Source organism: Orbilia oligospora, assembly GCF_000225545.1.
Source record: "Orbilia oligospora ATCC 24927 unplaced genomic scaffold scaffold00188, whole genome shotgun sequence".
NCBI lineage: Eukaryota > Fungi > Ascomycota > Orbiliomycetes > Orbiliales > Orbiliaceae > Orbilia > Orbilia oligospora.
The window spans coordinates 276,473-292,987 of NW_011645745.1; the positions used below are offsets into that span (position 1 = coordinate 276,473).

General features: G+C 45.2%; 5 protein-coding genes across 5 annotated transcripts; 2 read left to right on the forward strand and 3 right to left on the reverse strand.

Annotated features, from left to right (window-relative positions):
- Nucleotides 1-112: 112 nt before the first annotated feature.
- Nucleotides 113-1,186, forward strand: AOL_s00188g96 (uncharacterized protein; the record flags this gene model as incomplete). The annotated part of the gene is made up of 2 exons (XM_011128345.1): nucleotides 113-746; nucleotides 828-1,186. 2 exons carry the CDS (start codon nucleotides 113-115, stop codon nucleotides 1,184-1,186), a joined length of 993 nt encoding a protein of 330 aa, XP_011126647.1.
- A 758-nt stretch (nucleotides 1,187-1,944) lies between these two features.
- AOL_s00188g97 (uncharacterized protein) lies at nucleotides 1,945-2,736 on the forward strand (the record flags this gene model as incomplete). The annotated part of the gene is made up of 3 exons (XM_011128346.1): nucleotides 1,945-1,977; nucleotides 2,118-2,391; nucleotides 2,513-2,736. The coding sequence occupies 3 exons, from the start codon at nucleotides 1,945-1,947 to the stop codon at nucleotides 2,734-2,736; spliced, it is 531 nt and encodes a 176-aa protein (XP_011126648.1).
- A 921-nt stretch (nucleotides 2,737-3,657) lies between these two features.
- AOL_s00188g98 (uncharacterized protein) lies at nucleotides 3,658-9,977 on the reverse strand (the record flags this gene model as incomplete). The annotated part of the gene is made up of 7 exons (XM_011128347.1): nucleotides 3,658-3,738; nucleotides 3,801-7,095; nucleotides 7,165-7,514; nucleotides 7,584-7,818; nucleotides 7,904-8,929; nucleotides 8,997-9,034; nucleotides 9,846-9,977. The coding sequence occupies 7 exons, from the start codon at nucleotides 9,975-9,977 to the stop codon at nucleotides 3,658-3,660; spliced, it is 5,157 nt and encodes a 1,718-aa protein (XP_011126649.1).
- A 2,303-nt stretch (nucleotides 9,978-12,280) lies between these two features.
- On the reverse strand, nucleotides 12,281-13,001 carry AOL_s00188g99 (uncharacterized protein; the record flags this gene model as incomplete). The annotated part of the gene is made up of 4 exons (XM_011128348.1): nucleotides 12,281-12,592; nucleotides 12,664-12,719; nucleotides 12,789-12,845; nucleotides 12,956-13,001. The coding sequence occupies 4 exons, from the start codon at nucleotides 12,999-13,001 to the stop codon at nucleotides 12,281-12,283; spliced, it is 471 nt and encodes a 156-aa protein (XP_011126650.1).
- Nucleotides 13,002-14,268: 1,267 nt separating this feature from the next.
- Nucleotides 14,269-15,889, reverse strand: AOL_s00188g100 (uncharacterized protein; the record flags this gene model as incomplete). Its single annotated transcript, XM_011128349.1, has 3 exons — nucleotides 14,269-14,344; nucleotides 14,416-15,723; nucleotides 15,795-15,889. 3 exons carry the CDS (start codon nucleotides 15,887-15,889, stop codon nucleotides 14,269-14,271), a joined length of 1,479 nt encoding a protein of 492 aa, XP_011126651.1.
- Nucleotides 15,890-16,515: the final 626 nt, after the last annotated feature.

A 16,515-nucleotide genomic window follows, 5' to 3' on the forward strand; every position in this document is an offset into this window, starting at 1 on the left:
TTGAAAATACCACACTCTCAACACACCTTTCTCAACCCCTCCAACCTTTCACTACGAAGATACCTTATATCCACATCCACATTGACATATCCACATCGACAAAAAAACAAAAATGACTGATATCTCTTCAATCCTCCACGGTGGTTACCACCACCCGCTCTCTCGAACCTGGCAAGGGACCACCCAACTCACAAAATCCATGTTAATCTACCCCCTCTTCATAACCGACAACCCAGACGAAGAGACCCCCATCTCCTCCCTACCAAACCAATCCCGCCTAGGTCTAAACAAACTAGTCCCCTACTTAACCCCCTTAATCGCCAAAGGTTTAAAATCCGTAATCCTCTTCGGCGTGCCCCTCGCCGAAGGTACAAAGGACAGTTGCGGAACCTCAGCCAACGACCCCACAGGTCCCGTGATCTCAGCAATCAAACTCCTAAAACGCGAGTTTCCGGAGTTATTCATCGTTTGTGATGTTTGTCTTTGTGAGTATACCGATCACGGACATTGTGGGATCTTGAGAGAGGATGGGACTTTGGAGAATGAAGCTAGTGTTAAGAGGATTGCGGAGGTGGCGGTGAGTTATGCGAAGGCTGGGGCGCATTGTGTGGCTCCATCGGATATGATGGATGGGAGGATCAAGGGGATTAAGTTGGGATTGATTGAGGCTGGGTTGGCGCATAAGGTTTTGTTGATGAGTTATGCGGCGAAGTTTGCTGGTCCTTGGTATGGACCTTTCCGTGAGGGTATGTATCATCTCTTCTTCTCTTTATGGAAAAGCATAGTGAAATATATGCTAATGGTAATTTTTTTTAAAAAAAACATAGCCGCCGGCTCAGCTCCAGCATTCGGCGATCGTCGATGTTACCAACTCCCCTCAAACGCTCGTGGTCTCGCCCGCCGCGCCATTACCCGCGATCTCTCGGAAGGTGCAGATATAATAATGGTCAAGCCCGCGGCCAATTTCCTGGATATAATCAGTGATGCCAAGCAGGTTTCCCCTGATACTCCCATTGCGGCATATCATGTCTCGGGTGAATATGCGATGATACACGCTGCTGCGAAAGCTGGAGTGTTCGATCTTAGAAAAGCGGCAGAGGATGTTATGACGGGGATATTGAGGGCTGGAGCTACTATTATTGTTAGTTATTTTACCCCGGAGTTTTTGGAGTGGTTGGATGATTAGATTTATGTTTTTTTTTGGAGGGGGGAGTATTTGATGGGTTATTATGGGGGGGTTTGATTGTAGATAAAAGTAATAAGGGAAAAAACTCTACTCCTTCAATTAATCGTGGGCATATTCATGATTGGATATATCATATTCATGGTTACTTGGATCGATGTGGTCTCAAATCCAGAACTAGATAGGTTATGAAGACTTTATTATCTAAGGACTAACTTTGAAGCTAAAGGTCTTATAGCCTGAATTATGCCCGATCCACCCTATGTCAGAAACACTGATATATGAATAACTTAACGATAACCCCTGTATTACCAAAAACCTCCTTGAGAATAAAAATCCAATCGTGGCAGGGTCAATCGACACTCTTAGAGTTCCCAATCATACCCACGATATAATACCATTCCTTACCACTCGAAGCTTATAAAATACTAAGCGCAAATCCTAATCAATATATCACGGGATACTTCGATATTTTTTTCAAATATAACTATAGTATACTATATCGGATAACCACCCTTGTCGACCCATGGGCCCACCGACCCTTGCCACCGACCCGTGTTGTTGCTTACAAAATACCACAATCTCATTCGGTGCTCCCGCAGCTTAACTTTTTAGCCCGAGCGCCCGACATAACGTCTGTTCTGATATCAAAATTCCTTGAATTCCTTCATTCCAACTTGCAACTAGACCGACCAACTAAACCTCTCTCTACTCCCCCCAAAAGAGACACCAAAGCGGGCTCTACCTGTATACTAAACACCATGTCGTTATTCACAAGATCTCTCCTTCGCGCCGTAAGTTCCTTTCCCTTTCCCTTTTCCTTTCCCTCACCATCTCCCGATCAAATCCGCCTTGTAGCGAACGAACATTAAAAAAAAAAAGTGCGAACATACTAACATCATCATTAATAATCCACCATTTAAAAAAAATCCAGACCACCCGCCCAACCTTCTACCCCACCACCGCTACTACTTTCACAAAAACAACAGGAATAACTTCATTATTCGCCCGTTACCTCTCCGATTCGACTCGCGCCGCAATCGATAATGCTGTCGCTACTTCCCCCGTGGTTTTATTCATGAAGGGTACCCCGGAGTTCCCACAATGCGGCTTCTCACGTGCTAGCATCCAGGTTTTGGGTTTACAAGGGGTTGATCCGCAGAAATTTACTGCGTTTAATGTTTTGGAGGATGATGAGTTACGGCAGGGTATTTTCTTTCCCTTCCTCTCTTTCCTCTTCTTCTGCTTTCATTTTTTTTAAAAGCATGGTGGTGGTGGTGGTTGGTTGGTTGGCATCAGTACTAATATACGGTTTTGATTTGGGGATAGGAATCAAAGAATACTCCTCGTGGCCGACAATACCCCAATTATACGTCAACAAGGAATTCGTAGGCGGATGCGATATCCTCATGTCCATGCACTCCTCTGGAGAACTTTCTGAACTTTTTGAGAAAGCTGGTGTATTAGCCCCCGGTGATGAGGCCGAACCTACAACATCATCATCGTCGTCTTCAGAGTCGGCGGAGAAGAAAGATTCTACTAAGACGGAGTAGATTTTTTTTCCAAAAAAAAAGATTTTAGGAAATAAAATAAAAAAACAGCAAATAATAATTTAAGAAATAATGAGATGAAAGCTCCGATGTGACTTTTGAAAATTTTCGAAATAGGGTGGTATTCATGAATCAATTTCGAATGCAAGTTACTCCATCACATATTGATAACTGGAGGGGACTGTAAATATAATTATCAAGCTAAAAGAAGGAACCTTTTCATGTTTGAAGACGATAGAAAAGTCGGGCATTTTATCAGTTAAGCTTTGGGTTGAAATCTTCTTCCGCATCATCTTTTCTCACCAACGCCCCTGTCCGGCCATGCAGAATATGTCATCATCGGTTTTTTTATATGATAACCAGTGTAAGATAAGTTGTACTATTTATTTCGGTCTTAGCACATGAACGGGCATTTTTTAAAAAAAATCTAAATCAATAAAAAAAATAGTTTTCTAGTAATATTGATGATAACGCTCTGTCGCAGCCTGATCTGAATCATGTACGTACAAAACTATTTCTATCCGCAATTAATTGATACATGCTTGAAGCTTAGTCTGACGCTGAATAGGAACAAGCAAGTATTAATAATGCTATATAATCGCAATTGGCAAGAGTGATATAACGCCACCTAGCTAGACGTCGAATCCAGCCGTGACCGAGAAAAACAGAGAGAATAAAAAAAAAAGCTCATATGAAATCTATCTGTGAAGAATAACCCCCGCTCGCGCGCGCCAGTCTACCAAATAGTAGAAGAATAGGAAGGGAAAAAAATATACTTCAAAAAAAAAAGGCACCGTTTGAACGCCTGAATACTGCAGCCCCCATCTTTAAACAAGAAAAAGGAGACCATGACGCCGATTTCTATAAACATGCCCTCTTATACCTTTAATATATGGAAATGAAAAAAAAATATTGAGTCAGCGATCAACCTCGCAATTCGCCGGGAACGTTGCGACCTGTTTTGTACATGACAGCATGTCGGCTGAGACCGCCCGTTCTTCGATTCTATTGTCAAAAGTTAGCTATCAAGGGCCATGCCTGCCAGAACAACTGTGGTAAATTCTTACCTTCTCAGCCTTCCTAAAAACAACTTTCCCACATTTTTCCATCGACACCGGAACAACTTCGTTCTGGTTAATCCCTCTAAACTCGTCGAACGTCATTTCTCCCCTTTTCCTCGTCCGACCTCTTAAATCCGCCTTATCATCATCAGGTTTACACTCACTTCCATCGGTCTCAAGGACTTTAACTTTGCCTTTGATGCTAGTAAGTTCTCGTTTGCAGGAACGGTGGAGGTGTAACGCTCTAGGGTTGCGATTGTACCAGGCCTCGTAACGTTCCTTCCAGGGTTGTGATGTTCGGACCCGATGGTTCTCCGGGAGATCGCCAACTGCATCTACTTCGGTGCCGCATTGGGGTAGCATCGGATTCAAAACTCCGAAGTCAAATTCAGGTTCAGGTTCAAGGACGGGGCCGGAAAAGGAAGACATTAGACTAGGAGTAGCCGATCTACATTCAAGTTCTCGACATCGCTGTTCGGCTGCTTGAAGGCGCTCAAGTAAACCATCTTCAAGTGCTTTCCGTCGTTCGAGTTCATCTTCGAGTTCTTTGATCCTGGATGGCTCCCTTTTCGTAAGATCTTTGTCTAGTCCGCTCAAGTTCCCGATTGGTGCTAATACCAAGTCATCCAATTGCTGTTGTTTGACATGGTCCGAAGGGTGCTCCGACGTCCAGGCTATCTGGTGAATGTTCGGAAGCACTAATTTCTTTTCCTCGAGGCCCTTATTTCCCGCTTCGGCCGCTTCCTTGAGGTTCCGTATTTGCTCCTCATAATGGTACTTCATGAGTTCGTGTGTCAAATTAGACGACTTGAGATTCTCCAATTCGGCCTGTTCTTGGTTTGCCGTATATTCTAGTTTCTTGTTCGCCTCTTCTAGCTCCTTGTTTGCGCCCTCTAGCTCCCTATTCTTCTGTTTCAACTTCTCGTTCTCATCTCCCACCTTCTTATTCGCCTCTTCCAACTTAGTTTTCTCCTCTTTCAGCCCTTTAAATTCAGCATCCTTCTTGTTTATGCTCTTCCACAAATCTGTCAGACTCTCCTTCGAATAAAAATTCTGAATAGCAGAATTATCCAGTTGCGTTTGAAGGTTCTTGTTCGACAGCTTGAGTTCGGAATTCTGGGCCTTTGCTTCGTCACGTTCCTTTCTAATATCCGCGTGCTCCTTCCACATTTTGTTGAACTGCTCTGTGTGGTAGATACCCTGAGCGGCCTCATTGTCCAATTTCTGATGAAGTTCCAGATTCAAAGCCTTAAGATCTTCAAGCTGTTTTGCAGTTTCAGAGTATAAGCCTCCTATTCCGGTGTTGACGAGGCTAGGCAATCGAATTCGGGCATCATAGGCCCTGAGTATCTTGACCTCTCTCTCCAAAACTTTATAACCGTCCCTGGCTACTTTGAGCTCAGAATTCGCCGCGTCAGAGTCTCTCCGTGCCTGATCAAGGTGGCTTTTCACACTCCCAATGTTCTGGGCGAGGGCATTCTTTTCGTTGATCGCGGCCTCTAGTTTCTCGGCTTGTCCCTCCGTCTCCGCTACAAGTTGTCGATAGTCCTTTTTAGAGTCGTCCAATCTATTTTGTAATGCTTCACACCGCTTTTGTATTCTCTCAAGTTCCTTGGCCTTAGCCTTCGACACACTTAGCTCCCTTTCAGCTTTCTCATATCGGGTTCTTGCATTAGCAAGTTGTTTTTCCAGCCCTAGAGTGCTCCCATTATTCTTATGGGAACTCTCCACCTCCTTCTCAAGTATTTCGATTCGGCACTTAAGTTGCTCACATTCCTCCTTAGCCTTCTGAGCGCTCTTTTTATACTCCTCACACATCTCATTCGCCACCCTCAACTCCTCCACCATCTTCTGTTGTTCTTCAGTTTGCTGAAGTATACCGTCAGTTAAGGCAGTCACAGAGGTTGCTACTTCGTTCTCCAATATCGAGCACTCCCCCCGGTGAGATCCCAACCCTTCGGCTTGGGTGTTATACCTTTCCCTAACCTCATCTTCTGCATCTTTGTGGGTTTCACTAAACCCTTCAAATTCCGCGTCGATGTCAATGTCTTCGGGGTCTATACTGGGAGGTAGGGGTTCTTGTTCTTCGAATGTTCGTATATCGCACGGCATATCCGCCGGCAGGTTTGCCCCTTCATCAGCTTGTGGCGCTATTGAAAGGATCTCTTGGATTTGCGGAGGCACGAAGATATGCATATCCTCCTCGGGGTCTTGCGGTTGTTCGGGGACACCAAAAGTCTCTGTTGCTTGCCGTCGTGGGAAGTCCAGAGTGGTCCCACTATTGCATATCATGTCATTTAATCGTTGAAGACTTAGCGTTGGCAGTGGTTTAAATTTCCCAATCTTTGGGCTTGAAGGGACCTCTTGGGCTGAAGCCTGGGCAGTCTCTGATACATCTGCCGGCTCACCACTTTGCTCTTCGATAACTTCGTTTTCGGCTTCGCCGGTCTCGACGGCCGTAACATCTGCAACAGTCTGACTTTCCACCACCTGATCTCCCTTTTCCTGTGTTGGGTCATCAATAACTATCGGCTCCTCATTTAGAATTTCGTCATCCAAGATGACAGGGGGAGATTCAACCCTTTGGCGTTTTGGAGAAGGTTCCAAGTCGGCTACCAGGGTGGTATCCTGCTCTTCAAGCCCAGGTTCCATAGCAGGACTAATGCGTCTTTTCCTAGAGGCTCGAACAGGTTGCGTGCGTCCAGTATCCTGATCCTCCTTCCGTGGGTTCTTCTCCAAACTCACCCGTACGAGCCGTGCTGCACGTCGGCTACGTGGTGTCGAAGCCTCTCCATTGTCATCGCCATCCTCTTCCAAGTTTCGAGAGGATGATTTATCCCTCGTTTGATATGACACTGATCTTCGTGTCCTCATAGTCAACAATGGTGGAGCTTTATCAACCCTATCACGTACCCTCTCCATACTATTAACGCTTCTATCTTTCCTAGGTGACCGTGACCTATTCCTTAGCCGACGAGGCTCTGCCTGCATGTCACTCGCATCCTCGGGGGAATCTTGAGTGTTAGGCTTATCAGGACCCTGTTCTGCATCCGTGATCGTCGTTGTAGCCAGTACGATAGACGGGCTGTTGGACGACGGACGTCTAACTGCATCTTTAGTTTGTTGCTTGGGTCCCAATCCATAAAGCCCACCACTATTACGTTTTGTAGAGCTTGGCAGGGATTGCCGTGATGATCTCCTTCCAGTGGAGCCTGTGGTAGACCCGCCGGATGTACCTGATCTTGTAGCCTTCCTAGATCTACTACAAGAGCGGCATGTCCAGCTAGTTACTTTGTAGCCCCTGATGTGATCGTTAGTAACTCGTTCTACAGCATCGTGGGTAGAAGCTTAAATCAATGAGGGTACTAACATATTTTCCAGCCCGGCATTACAACTTCTGTGCCACGCTCTCTTGCAAACTTGACACTTGACGGGGTGGTCTGCTGAGAGGCCACCATTCTCCCGTTTACATGCAATGCAAACATTTTTGCTTGAAGAAGAACGTGTGGTCGGCGGCATATGAGTGTTTCCGGCGGGTGCAGCAGGTGGGGGTGGCTGTGGAGAGGGAACCATCCTTCGAGAGGCCTTTGACCTAGATGATACCTTCGGAAATGATGGGTCTGATAGCGTAGTAGATGAAGAAAGGCTCATAGCCTTCGGCGTGCTTTCTTTGGGATTAGACATGTTTGTTGGAGGTGGTGGAGGAGAATTTGAAGGTTGCTGTGATTAAGAAGAGAGGAATTAGGTTTTTTTTTTTAATGAGAGAAGAGATGGGTCTCAAGAACTTACCGGAGCGTCTATCTTCTCACTATCAATTAGATCTTGAGGAAGAGACCCCTCCAATAAAGGATTGTCTATTTGGGAAGGTTTTTCTTTGGCAGATGGAAGAAGGGTTGGTGATATGGGAGGAGTTGGAGTTGATTGTTGAGGTTCAGGAGCAGGTGGAGGTGCATGGGCTTCAGCTGGAAGCTCGGCAGGCGCACCCTCAGCTGAGGGCTCTGGTGCTCCAGGGATATCTTCAGTTCTGCAAACACGGCCAGAAAACAAAAGTTAGATATAAATAAGGAAGTGTAGACCGATATCTGCCTACGCGCTTGGACTTATCATACCTAGACTGTTCTACGACACTCTGGGAACTTTCACTAACTGGTTTTGTTGCTGAGGGATCATCGACGAGTGGTGGGGATACGAATTCATCAACAGTTGTTAGGATTTCGATAGCTGGCTTATCTGTCGGGGCTACTGTAGCAGGTAACGAGCTTCTAGAATCGCTATTCTCGACCTCCACCTCCATGGCTAATTCTGTGACCAAAGGTTCCAAAGGCTCAGAAGGAGACTTCGGATTACTCAAAAGTTCAACTTGATCGCCTCGTATGGACTGGCTGACTGGACTGGGCGGATCTACTCCTGTAGGATCTTCGCTATGCTTATTCCCATTCTCAAGAGTGACGACCTCCTTTTCAACCACATCATCACTCATCATCCCCGCCCCGCGTGGGACTATCCCTCGTATCAAATTTTTGTATACCATCTCTTTATACTCTGCAACCGACACGACGTATCCACACTCTGGGGTGCACCCATACTTTATGACCCCATCAACCTTTTGCTCGCTGTAGGGAGTCTGGTGGGGTTCTGACCCAGGTTGGCCGGGACATTGAACTACACGGCCAGATTTGCAGTATAGCTCGGCTTGTAAATCAGATGCAGGAGTAGACCGTGGAGCCACCGCCGTAATATCATCGTCATCCCATAATTGAGGGTTCCCGGCACCCCGACGAGCACTTCCCGATCTAAATTTTACATTCCTCTCCTTCATTCTCGGTCGTGAGTTTTGACGCTGGGGAGAAGGCCTGTCTGCACTGTTTCTCTCTTGCGATAGACCTGGCGTTTTATCTTGACTTGGGATAACTGTCGAATTTATATCTGTATCAGGGAGTTCATCATTCGTAGCTACAGGTGGGTTCTGCTCGGTTTGCTGCGCATGTGCGTGAGTCCCCCATGATAAAGTATATGTCGGCTGACTAGCAAATTCAGCCGGGACTTCTGAGCCTGGAAGTTCAGCCACGCCTTCTGGGGGATGAGAAGCAGGCGGGGTGGCGCTGCCCCCGGTCAAGTCGAGTATAGGTACATATCTATAAGGGACTCATTAGATATCGTTCGGTACCCTGGAACGGTAGCTAGATTATGATGGATACTTACGACTTCTGCACTATTGCCTCCGGCAGCAATGTTTGATTCTATTCCTCGTAGAAAGAATTATGTCAGCTAGAGCCCATAAAACCTCAAATACCAGGTACTTGTCGAACAAGATGAAATTAAATCCAACTCCAATCAGATCTTTTCAGTTTATATTTGTTTTAATCGTCAATGTAGCTTCCTTAACGCTACGTGCCATCCAACTCCCATCCATACCCCAATAAGCCATCCCCTTCTTCAACCAGAACCACTTCCCATAACAGCGTCCCGTAAGACGCCAGCGCCATTCAGAGTCCAATGAATATAGCCACCACAGCCAAGCTTGTTTGTATTAAAAATGATGTAACCCAATGCCATTGGTCCCTTATCCACGACGGGAACATGCAACCTTGCAGGTAGACCACTAAAAGCGGCAGTGCTAAGGAAGATCCCAGGAAGGGGACGCCACACCCGGGTTGCGCGAGAAGCGGTGGTTATCAACAGGATTTTGAAGAGTCCAGTCTAGCAAAACCGGTGGATGTAGATCTTTCCCACCAAGGCCTCGTATAAAATCGTCCCTGCCGGTTGGAACTGTGGTATTTGCCATTGCATTGAAAGAACTACTGAAGACTAGGGAGGGTAAAGAGTAAAGTCCAGAAACGAACTTAAGGAAGCAAAGGATGTTTTGATGGAGCGGTAAGCAACGACAGCAGAAGCTGTATTCAGACCTTTTACCAAAAGCAAAAGCTTCATCATCGAGTTGGGAAATAAAGATAAGAAGGCGAGAGCCTATCTTGATTTCGCGGGGGGAATAACCAGAGCTATGACCGCAAAGTACAATGGATATATTTTACTGATAGGATTCCTACTTACGTTGGAAGGATATACATCATCTTCGTCGTTATCATCAATAACGATAGCATTTTTGGCATTTGACCCGTCTCTGATTATAGTGGTATGTGGCTGAGGTGTATTATAGTGCGAAATACAAATTGGCGATGCCATCTCGGCACCGAGGGGCGAGCAAGCTCAGCGATTCGTCCAGTATCTGCAGACTCGGTATAATTTGGTAATTCCGTATCGTTTCCTTCGCATTGTGTATTTCAAAATCCCAAACTTTTCAGTAGAGATATCGAACTAAGTTCTAGGAGTAGGTGATGCGGTGTAGCCCTGCTATAACATGGCTGATAAAAGGGTAAGCTCACGACCCTTTTTCAGGCACAGATTATTGTGTCTTTGTTTGGAGTAGCAAACACTACAAGGTCTCGTGGGTAGTTGAGAGCAAATAACTGCGTGTTTCAGCAGCGGAAAAAGTCGTCCTTAAATACGCAGATAGCCACGGCAAGTCGGTTCGGATGAGCGATTCGATTCTCGTCGAAGGTGACCGTTTTTCTGAGGTGTCGTGAAAGATTTGTCGTGGAAATTGAGGGGGGAGAGAAAGAAAGAGAAAAGAAAGATGCCTGAGAGGTTTGGATGTTTTCGCGTAACATGTTGGTGGCTTGCGTTTGGGATCAATATTGATGCCAATTCGGGCGCGCATCCGTTCAGGCGCCTTACCAGATACGTACTGGCCAACTTGGCTAGCCCGCTACTAGCCCACCAGCCTGGGGTCGCTGGGCCGCCGTGTGCAACTACGTCCAGGATGTATCAGTGGACCCGGATCACCCGATGTCCAGAGGTGGCAGAAATCCTGAATGGAATAGTTGGATTGTGGATAGCATGCTCGCAAAAAATTACCGCAGGTCCAATCAGAGGCATTTCCCACGTTTCCTGAGGGTCGACGTCGAGCTATCGGACCCACAAGCAACATATTTTGTAACATAGACGGCATGACATGATATGATATGATCTCGGGGTTTACTACCTGGCAGGCAAAATTGGATTCGAGGATAATATTATAATATCGCATTCATGGATCCAAGCTCGTATCGTAAGATTAATATCTCATTACGTAAATACAACAAAAGTCAACACACCTAAGTGCTAGTGCCATTTCGAATTTCAACAAGGAAGGGTTATCGCATCGGCTGAAAATGCATATACGCATATTCACATGAATCGACCCGGAATTAAGGCTATCCGTTCTTTCTAAATCCTTTTCGATCGTAACTATAGACGGTTTGTAGTCAATTAATCAATTGACGCTAAGAAACCAGGATAATCACAAGTTGACTCATGAATTCAAACAGAGAGTTCGAATTCGAATTCGAAGACATACTCATGATATATATATGAGATATAAAAAGGTAACTAGGTAGATTTGTAGATCTAAAGCACGTAAATGCTTAAGCTTAATTAGTATATAGTTAATTTTTCATTAGGGCCTGTTCTTGATACCGATACGTAGTGTTACTCATGATCTCGCCGGCCAAAGAAAACCACTGGAAAAAACGTATATACCAGGAGACAGACTAGTCCCTAGAGGGTAAACCCATTGATATTATAATTTGAGAAGAAAATGTAATGGTGCATAGAAGCTTCCAGCTGTAGGTTAGTATTCACATTTACCCCACCTTGAAAGGTTCAACGACTTTACCCTTTACCTCTCTTTTCTTTTTTCTTTCAGTTTGAATTTCTTCCATTAAGGACGTATGTCACAATTTTTCTCATCTAGCTCGCATGAAGTGGACCTCGAAATTCAATCTATTAATAATCTCGAGATCTCGTCCGAGGCCGATACCAAGAAGCCTTTAGGCTTGGCAGTCCCCCGCCAGAAATCACATAGACTTCAAATTGCATGCGGGGCGTTCTGTGCCACCAAGATCCCATTCCGAAAGTAGCTAGGCGGCCATATCACTCTTAAATCTAGCGAGAAAATAAAAAGATCGAGTACTTTTGAGCCACCAAAGTGAACTCACTTGTCGCTACAATGTAAATTTGAACTGAAGCGCTTTAATGATACAATGGGACACAGGTGAAAGTATTCTCGAAGAGTATTTGTATCATTCCCTGGCATCGATATCACAAGGGGATATATAGTATTCCCCATGACATCTGCATGATTAGGTATTTCGCCAAATATTTAAATATATGTTTTTTATACCCGGGATTACTCGTTACATACAACTAACATCGGATGTATACGTGAATTGTAGTTTTTATGACTGCACTTTGCAAGTAGTAGATTAAATTAATTATTTAATTCTTATTGATTCACAGCCGTCCTTAATACAGCTGCTGCTATTGAAGCAATCCTTCCGTTCTCGTTAATGATAACGATCATAATAAAACGTTACAAAAAAAAGATGTTGTCCTCAAAGAGTATGTCCCAAAAAAACCCACTCTTTAAATCAAATGCTTTCAATCACTTAGAAAGATTCAATAGTCCTAACCCCCCACCAGTTCAAAATAATCGCAAGACCAACAGTATCTAATAACGAACTAGCAGTTCCAGCAACAACTTCAGCTACATCAATAGCCTTAGCACCGGGTTCTCCAAATCCAATGAGACCTCCAATGGTAGCTCCTAGAGAGGTAGTGAAGAAGACCAAAGTTCCGAGGTAAGCGGCACCCTTATAGCTGAGGGTGCCGGTTGTGGTGAGAAGAGCGGCCATGGCGTATGTTTGGACACCGGAGCCGATGAGAGTGGTGCCGAAGAGGACAGCGCCTTGCTTAGCTTCCTATATGTTACACGTTTATGGTTAAAATATTGTTGACGTCATTGAAATTAGTGTTTGGATTTGTAGCTAACCTTGCTGTGGAGGAAGTTTTGGCTGGCATTGGCCTTTCTTGCACGCTCGTACCTGTCTATTGGTGCTGTTAGATAGGTGATCACAGGGAATTTATTCCGATTGTCGTTAATATAGGTGAACTTACCACCGAAGAGGGGAGCTAGGACGGCGGTGTGACCAAGCTGAGTGAAAGCAGTACCGACTAAATAAAATGACCCATGTTAGCAAATCTATCAATCCTCCTGGTGTAATGGAGAACTATTCTTCTCCATCTCCAGCTGCATAAGTATCAAAGAATGCGTGGATACATACGAGCAATAGCGCTTGGCTTAACTGGGGGCAAATAGTGAAGAGACATGATTGCTAATTATCTCGTTTTTCTAACGGTCTATTATCGGTTTGGATTGATTGATTGATTGATCGGTAGTTCTGGTAGAGTATAGTAGAGAAGAGGATGATGGAAGAATGGTAATACAGAGATTTAAGATTAAAGAGGACAGACCAGACGGGTGGGAAGTAACGCCCTCTTATACCAGCGCAGCAAAACTCTACGCCCCGTTTACACCGGCTATACACGCTTCCCTTACACAGTCATTACAACATACATATGCACATACTTTGTTCTACTCTGTTCTGTTCTGTAATTCTGTGTTTCTCATCCGGAGACCTAACTTGGCCGGAATTCTGTTCTCATAATGACGTTTCTAGATCCATGGCGGCCTTTCTTGCAGCCCCCCCGGCCAGCAAGCCACAGCCTTTAACTTACTTTGTAAACTAAACGGCGCAACCCTGGACTTTCCATCGTTACTAACAAGGCCAATCGGACCATTCCATTAACCATTCCAACGTTAGGCGTGGCGGTTTTCCCTTACTCTTCCTCTTTAAAGCTTCTAATACCTAAGGTATATCACATTCCCGCTTTCCGGCCGCCTTTTTTTCGCGGTATAAAATGTTCATTTTTCGCCGCATGCGGTCCTGACGTCATACGTTCCCCAACCCGCATCCAACAACCCGCAAAAAAATCGAAAACCATGGCTGCCCATTCCGCCAAGGCCAGGGCATGTGCATGCGTACAAGCACTCCACCTTGCGACAATGCAAAGGAAAAAAAAAAAAAAAAAAGCTTAGAAGCAAAAGAAGCGATGAGGTAGACGCCAATTCTTACCTGTTTAGATTAAGATCTTATTACAAGATTTTATCGGCTTCTATGCAAGGTACATGGAATAAATTCTCTAGCCTCTCTAATACCACACATGCATACCATCATCTCATATGCGCATATATGCCCAAAGACTTTTTGAACGCCGTGCAATGAAACTCAAAAAAAGACAGCAGCTAGTAGGGAAGATTGATGAAGCAAACATAAATGTAAAACAAGTTTGGAAGTGTAGTGGCTGAGGACCTTTACGAAAGGCCAGCAGGGGTCAGAGATGTATCACAGCCTTGCATTGAAAGTTGTGACAAAATAGATATCAGTTCGTAAAACAAACAAACAAGCATTGTTACATGAAGGGTATCATTACAAGTTATTAGGGTCGTAGTAGTGTAAAGGAGGATCTCCAAGGCTTTTCCTCGGAAAGTTGGTCTAGTCCTGGGAACAAGACCAGTTCGGTCAATGAGCTTCAACTACTCCAAAGTGTCATTAGCATTCCCATACTGCTCTTCAACAAGCTTGTACAGGTTCTGTGGTGTGTATCCGCCACTAAAAAAAAACGTCCAATTAGTCAACTAGTCCATTCAGGGACCGAAATACCAGGAAAGTGTCCAACTTACACATTGGTGATATAATGATCTACAAGTTCCCCTGGAACGAAATCCATCGTTGGATTGATAATCTCGGCGTTACCAACCATCTCGCTATCCGCCCAACCGATGACAGTGCTACTTTCACCGGTTTCAAGCATCGAATCTGGATCAAACGGATATAATGGCGACAGTTTGTAAACTCCGCTGACAACAACAACCGGAACCGAGTGCTCTTGTGCACATCTAGCCACAGTTCTTGCTCCTGCGGTTGTGATCATCGATCCATTTCTGAGGATGACATGAGTTCCCATGAGAACCTTGTTGACTCGGGACATGACAGCTGGAACAGCCGAGTCTGGGATCAAAATCGTTTCAACACCAACGCTCGTCAACGTCGCTTTCATCTCAGCCGTCGTGAGAGGCTCATCCTTTGCAGCGTTCTTGCCCATTTGTTTTAGACCAGTGGGTGTCGTGAACTTCGATGGAGCCTTCAAGACGTCCTGTGTCGCACGAGAGTCGTTTGGATACGCCTCGATCATGACGACGGTGAACTTTCGCTTGACGGCAGCTTTCATCAAGAACGCTTGCAACGTAGGGGACGATCCGAGAACCATAACAATTTCATTAGCATGGATATGGGTTTCGCTGTGTGCCGCAACTTGCTCGTCGACCAGCTCCAATTCGTCCATAAGTTCTTTGATACCCTCAATAACATCTCCTCGAATGTCCTTATCCTGGAATGGCTCTTTCGACTGAGGCTTCAGTCCTGGCGAGTCATTAGGCAGCTCCTCGGGTTGGAGTCGTAGGAGGAAAAACAATGCATGTTGAAGATTATTCTCTCCGAAGTTTGGATTCGGAAGTGCAATTGATCCCTGACGAGTCAAATCCCTGGGATTGGGAGGAATATAAGCCTTTGACTTCCTTCGCGACATCGCATCGATATCTTCCTCGCCGCCATCCCGCGAAAACGGACGTCCCGAATATGGTGTTGCGGTTCCAGAGCCTGGGTTACTACCCAGGTCAGCACTCTCATCACCAATGCTACTGGCTCTCGAGAGTCTGCCTCCGAGAGGAAGATCCGCAAAGCCCAAGAGGGGATTGCTATCATGACACTCTTCGCGAATGATACCCAGGACTCGTCGGACAATATTTCCAATGACTAGCTCCCGTGGTTGAGCTGCGATTATGGTTTTCCCAAGGTCCTTGACATCCTTAATGAGTCCTTGAGATTCGCTGAGCTTAGTGTGTCGGTTTTGTGATACAAAGCGTAAGAGAAGCTTTGTGACGGCCTTGGCGACGTTTCGGCTGGATTTGATCTCTCGTCGCTTGAGAAGACTGATGATGGAAGCTTGGTCAGTATGCATGTTGATGGTGGATCGTAAAGTAGGACAGGTTGTTTTATCTACCCTGTAAGGATCTCAGTTGCATCATCTGCTTTTACAGAAGTGACTGATTTGAGGAATTTGGCCAGGGCCGGCGGGTACTCGTCGGCGACAACCATCTTGAAGCAAGGAGGGGCGTTGAGGTGGGGTTGAATCTAACGTTGCAGCGGGGTATTTGTATCGTTACTCAAGTTCAATTGGAGCTAAATAACGGATGGTAAACGCTAGATATGGAAGCAGCTAAGCCTTTAGGCTTGCGATCGCTATGGTCGAAGGGTTGATGTTACGGAGTGGTTGATGATGGAGCTTGCTTGCTTGTTGGAAGGAAGGAAGTCAGAGGTAACGTTCTTTGTGAGTCTTGGATTGTTTGTCGCTAAACAAGAAATTGATTTGCGTGCGCCGCATTCAAGAAGGAATGCTGTCTGCCGCATCGACACAACACACAAAATGACACACCTTAGTCATCTCGTGCGCTAGGCAGTTCTGGCTTCGAGAATACTCCTGCGCCTGGTTTGAAATACTTTTACTAGATGAACATCAAGATGAAAGCCTCGTGGAGATAATTCATAGTATCCTAAATTTTCTTTTTCAAAAACAGCGAGTTTAGGATCCCCTAGCAATGTGGGAGCTCCAACAATGGTATCTCTTAGCTACAAAAAAAGAATATTCGCCATATGCATCCCCATCATATTAATAAATGAAATAAAAAATAAAAACACCGTCCTTGCAATGATATTAAATGAAC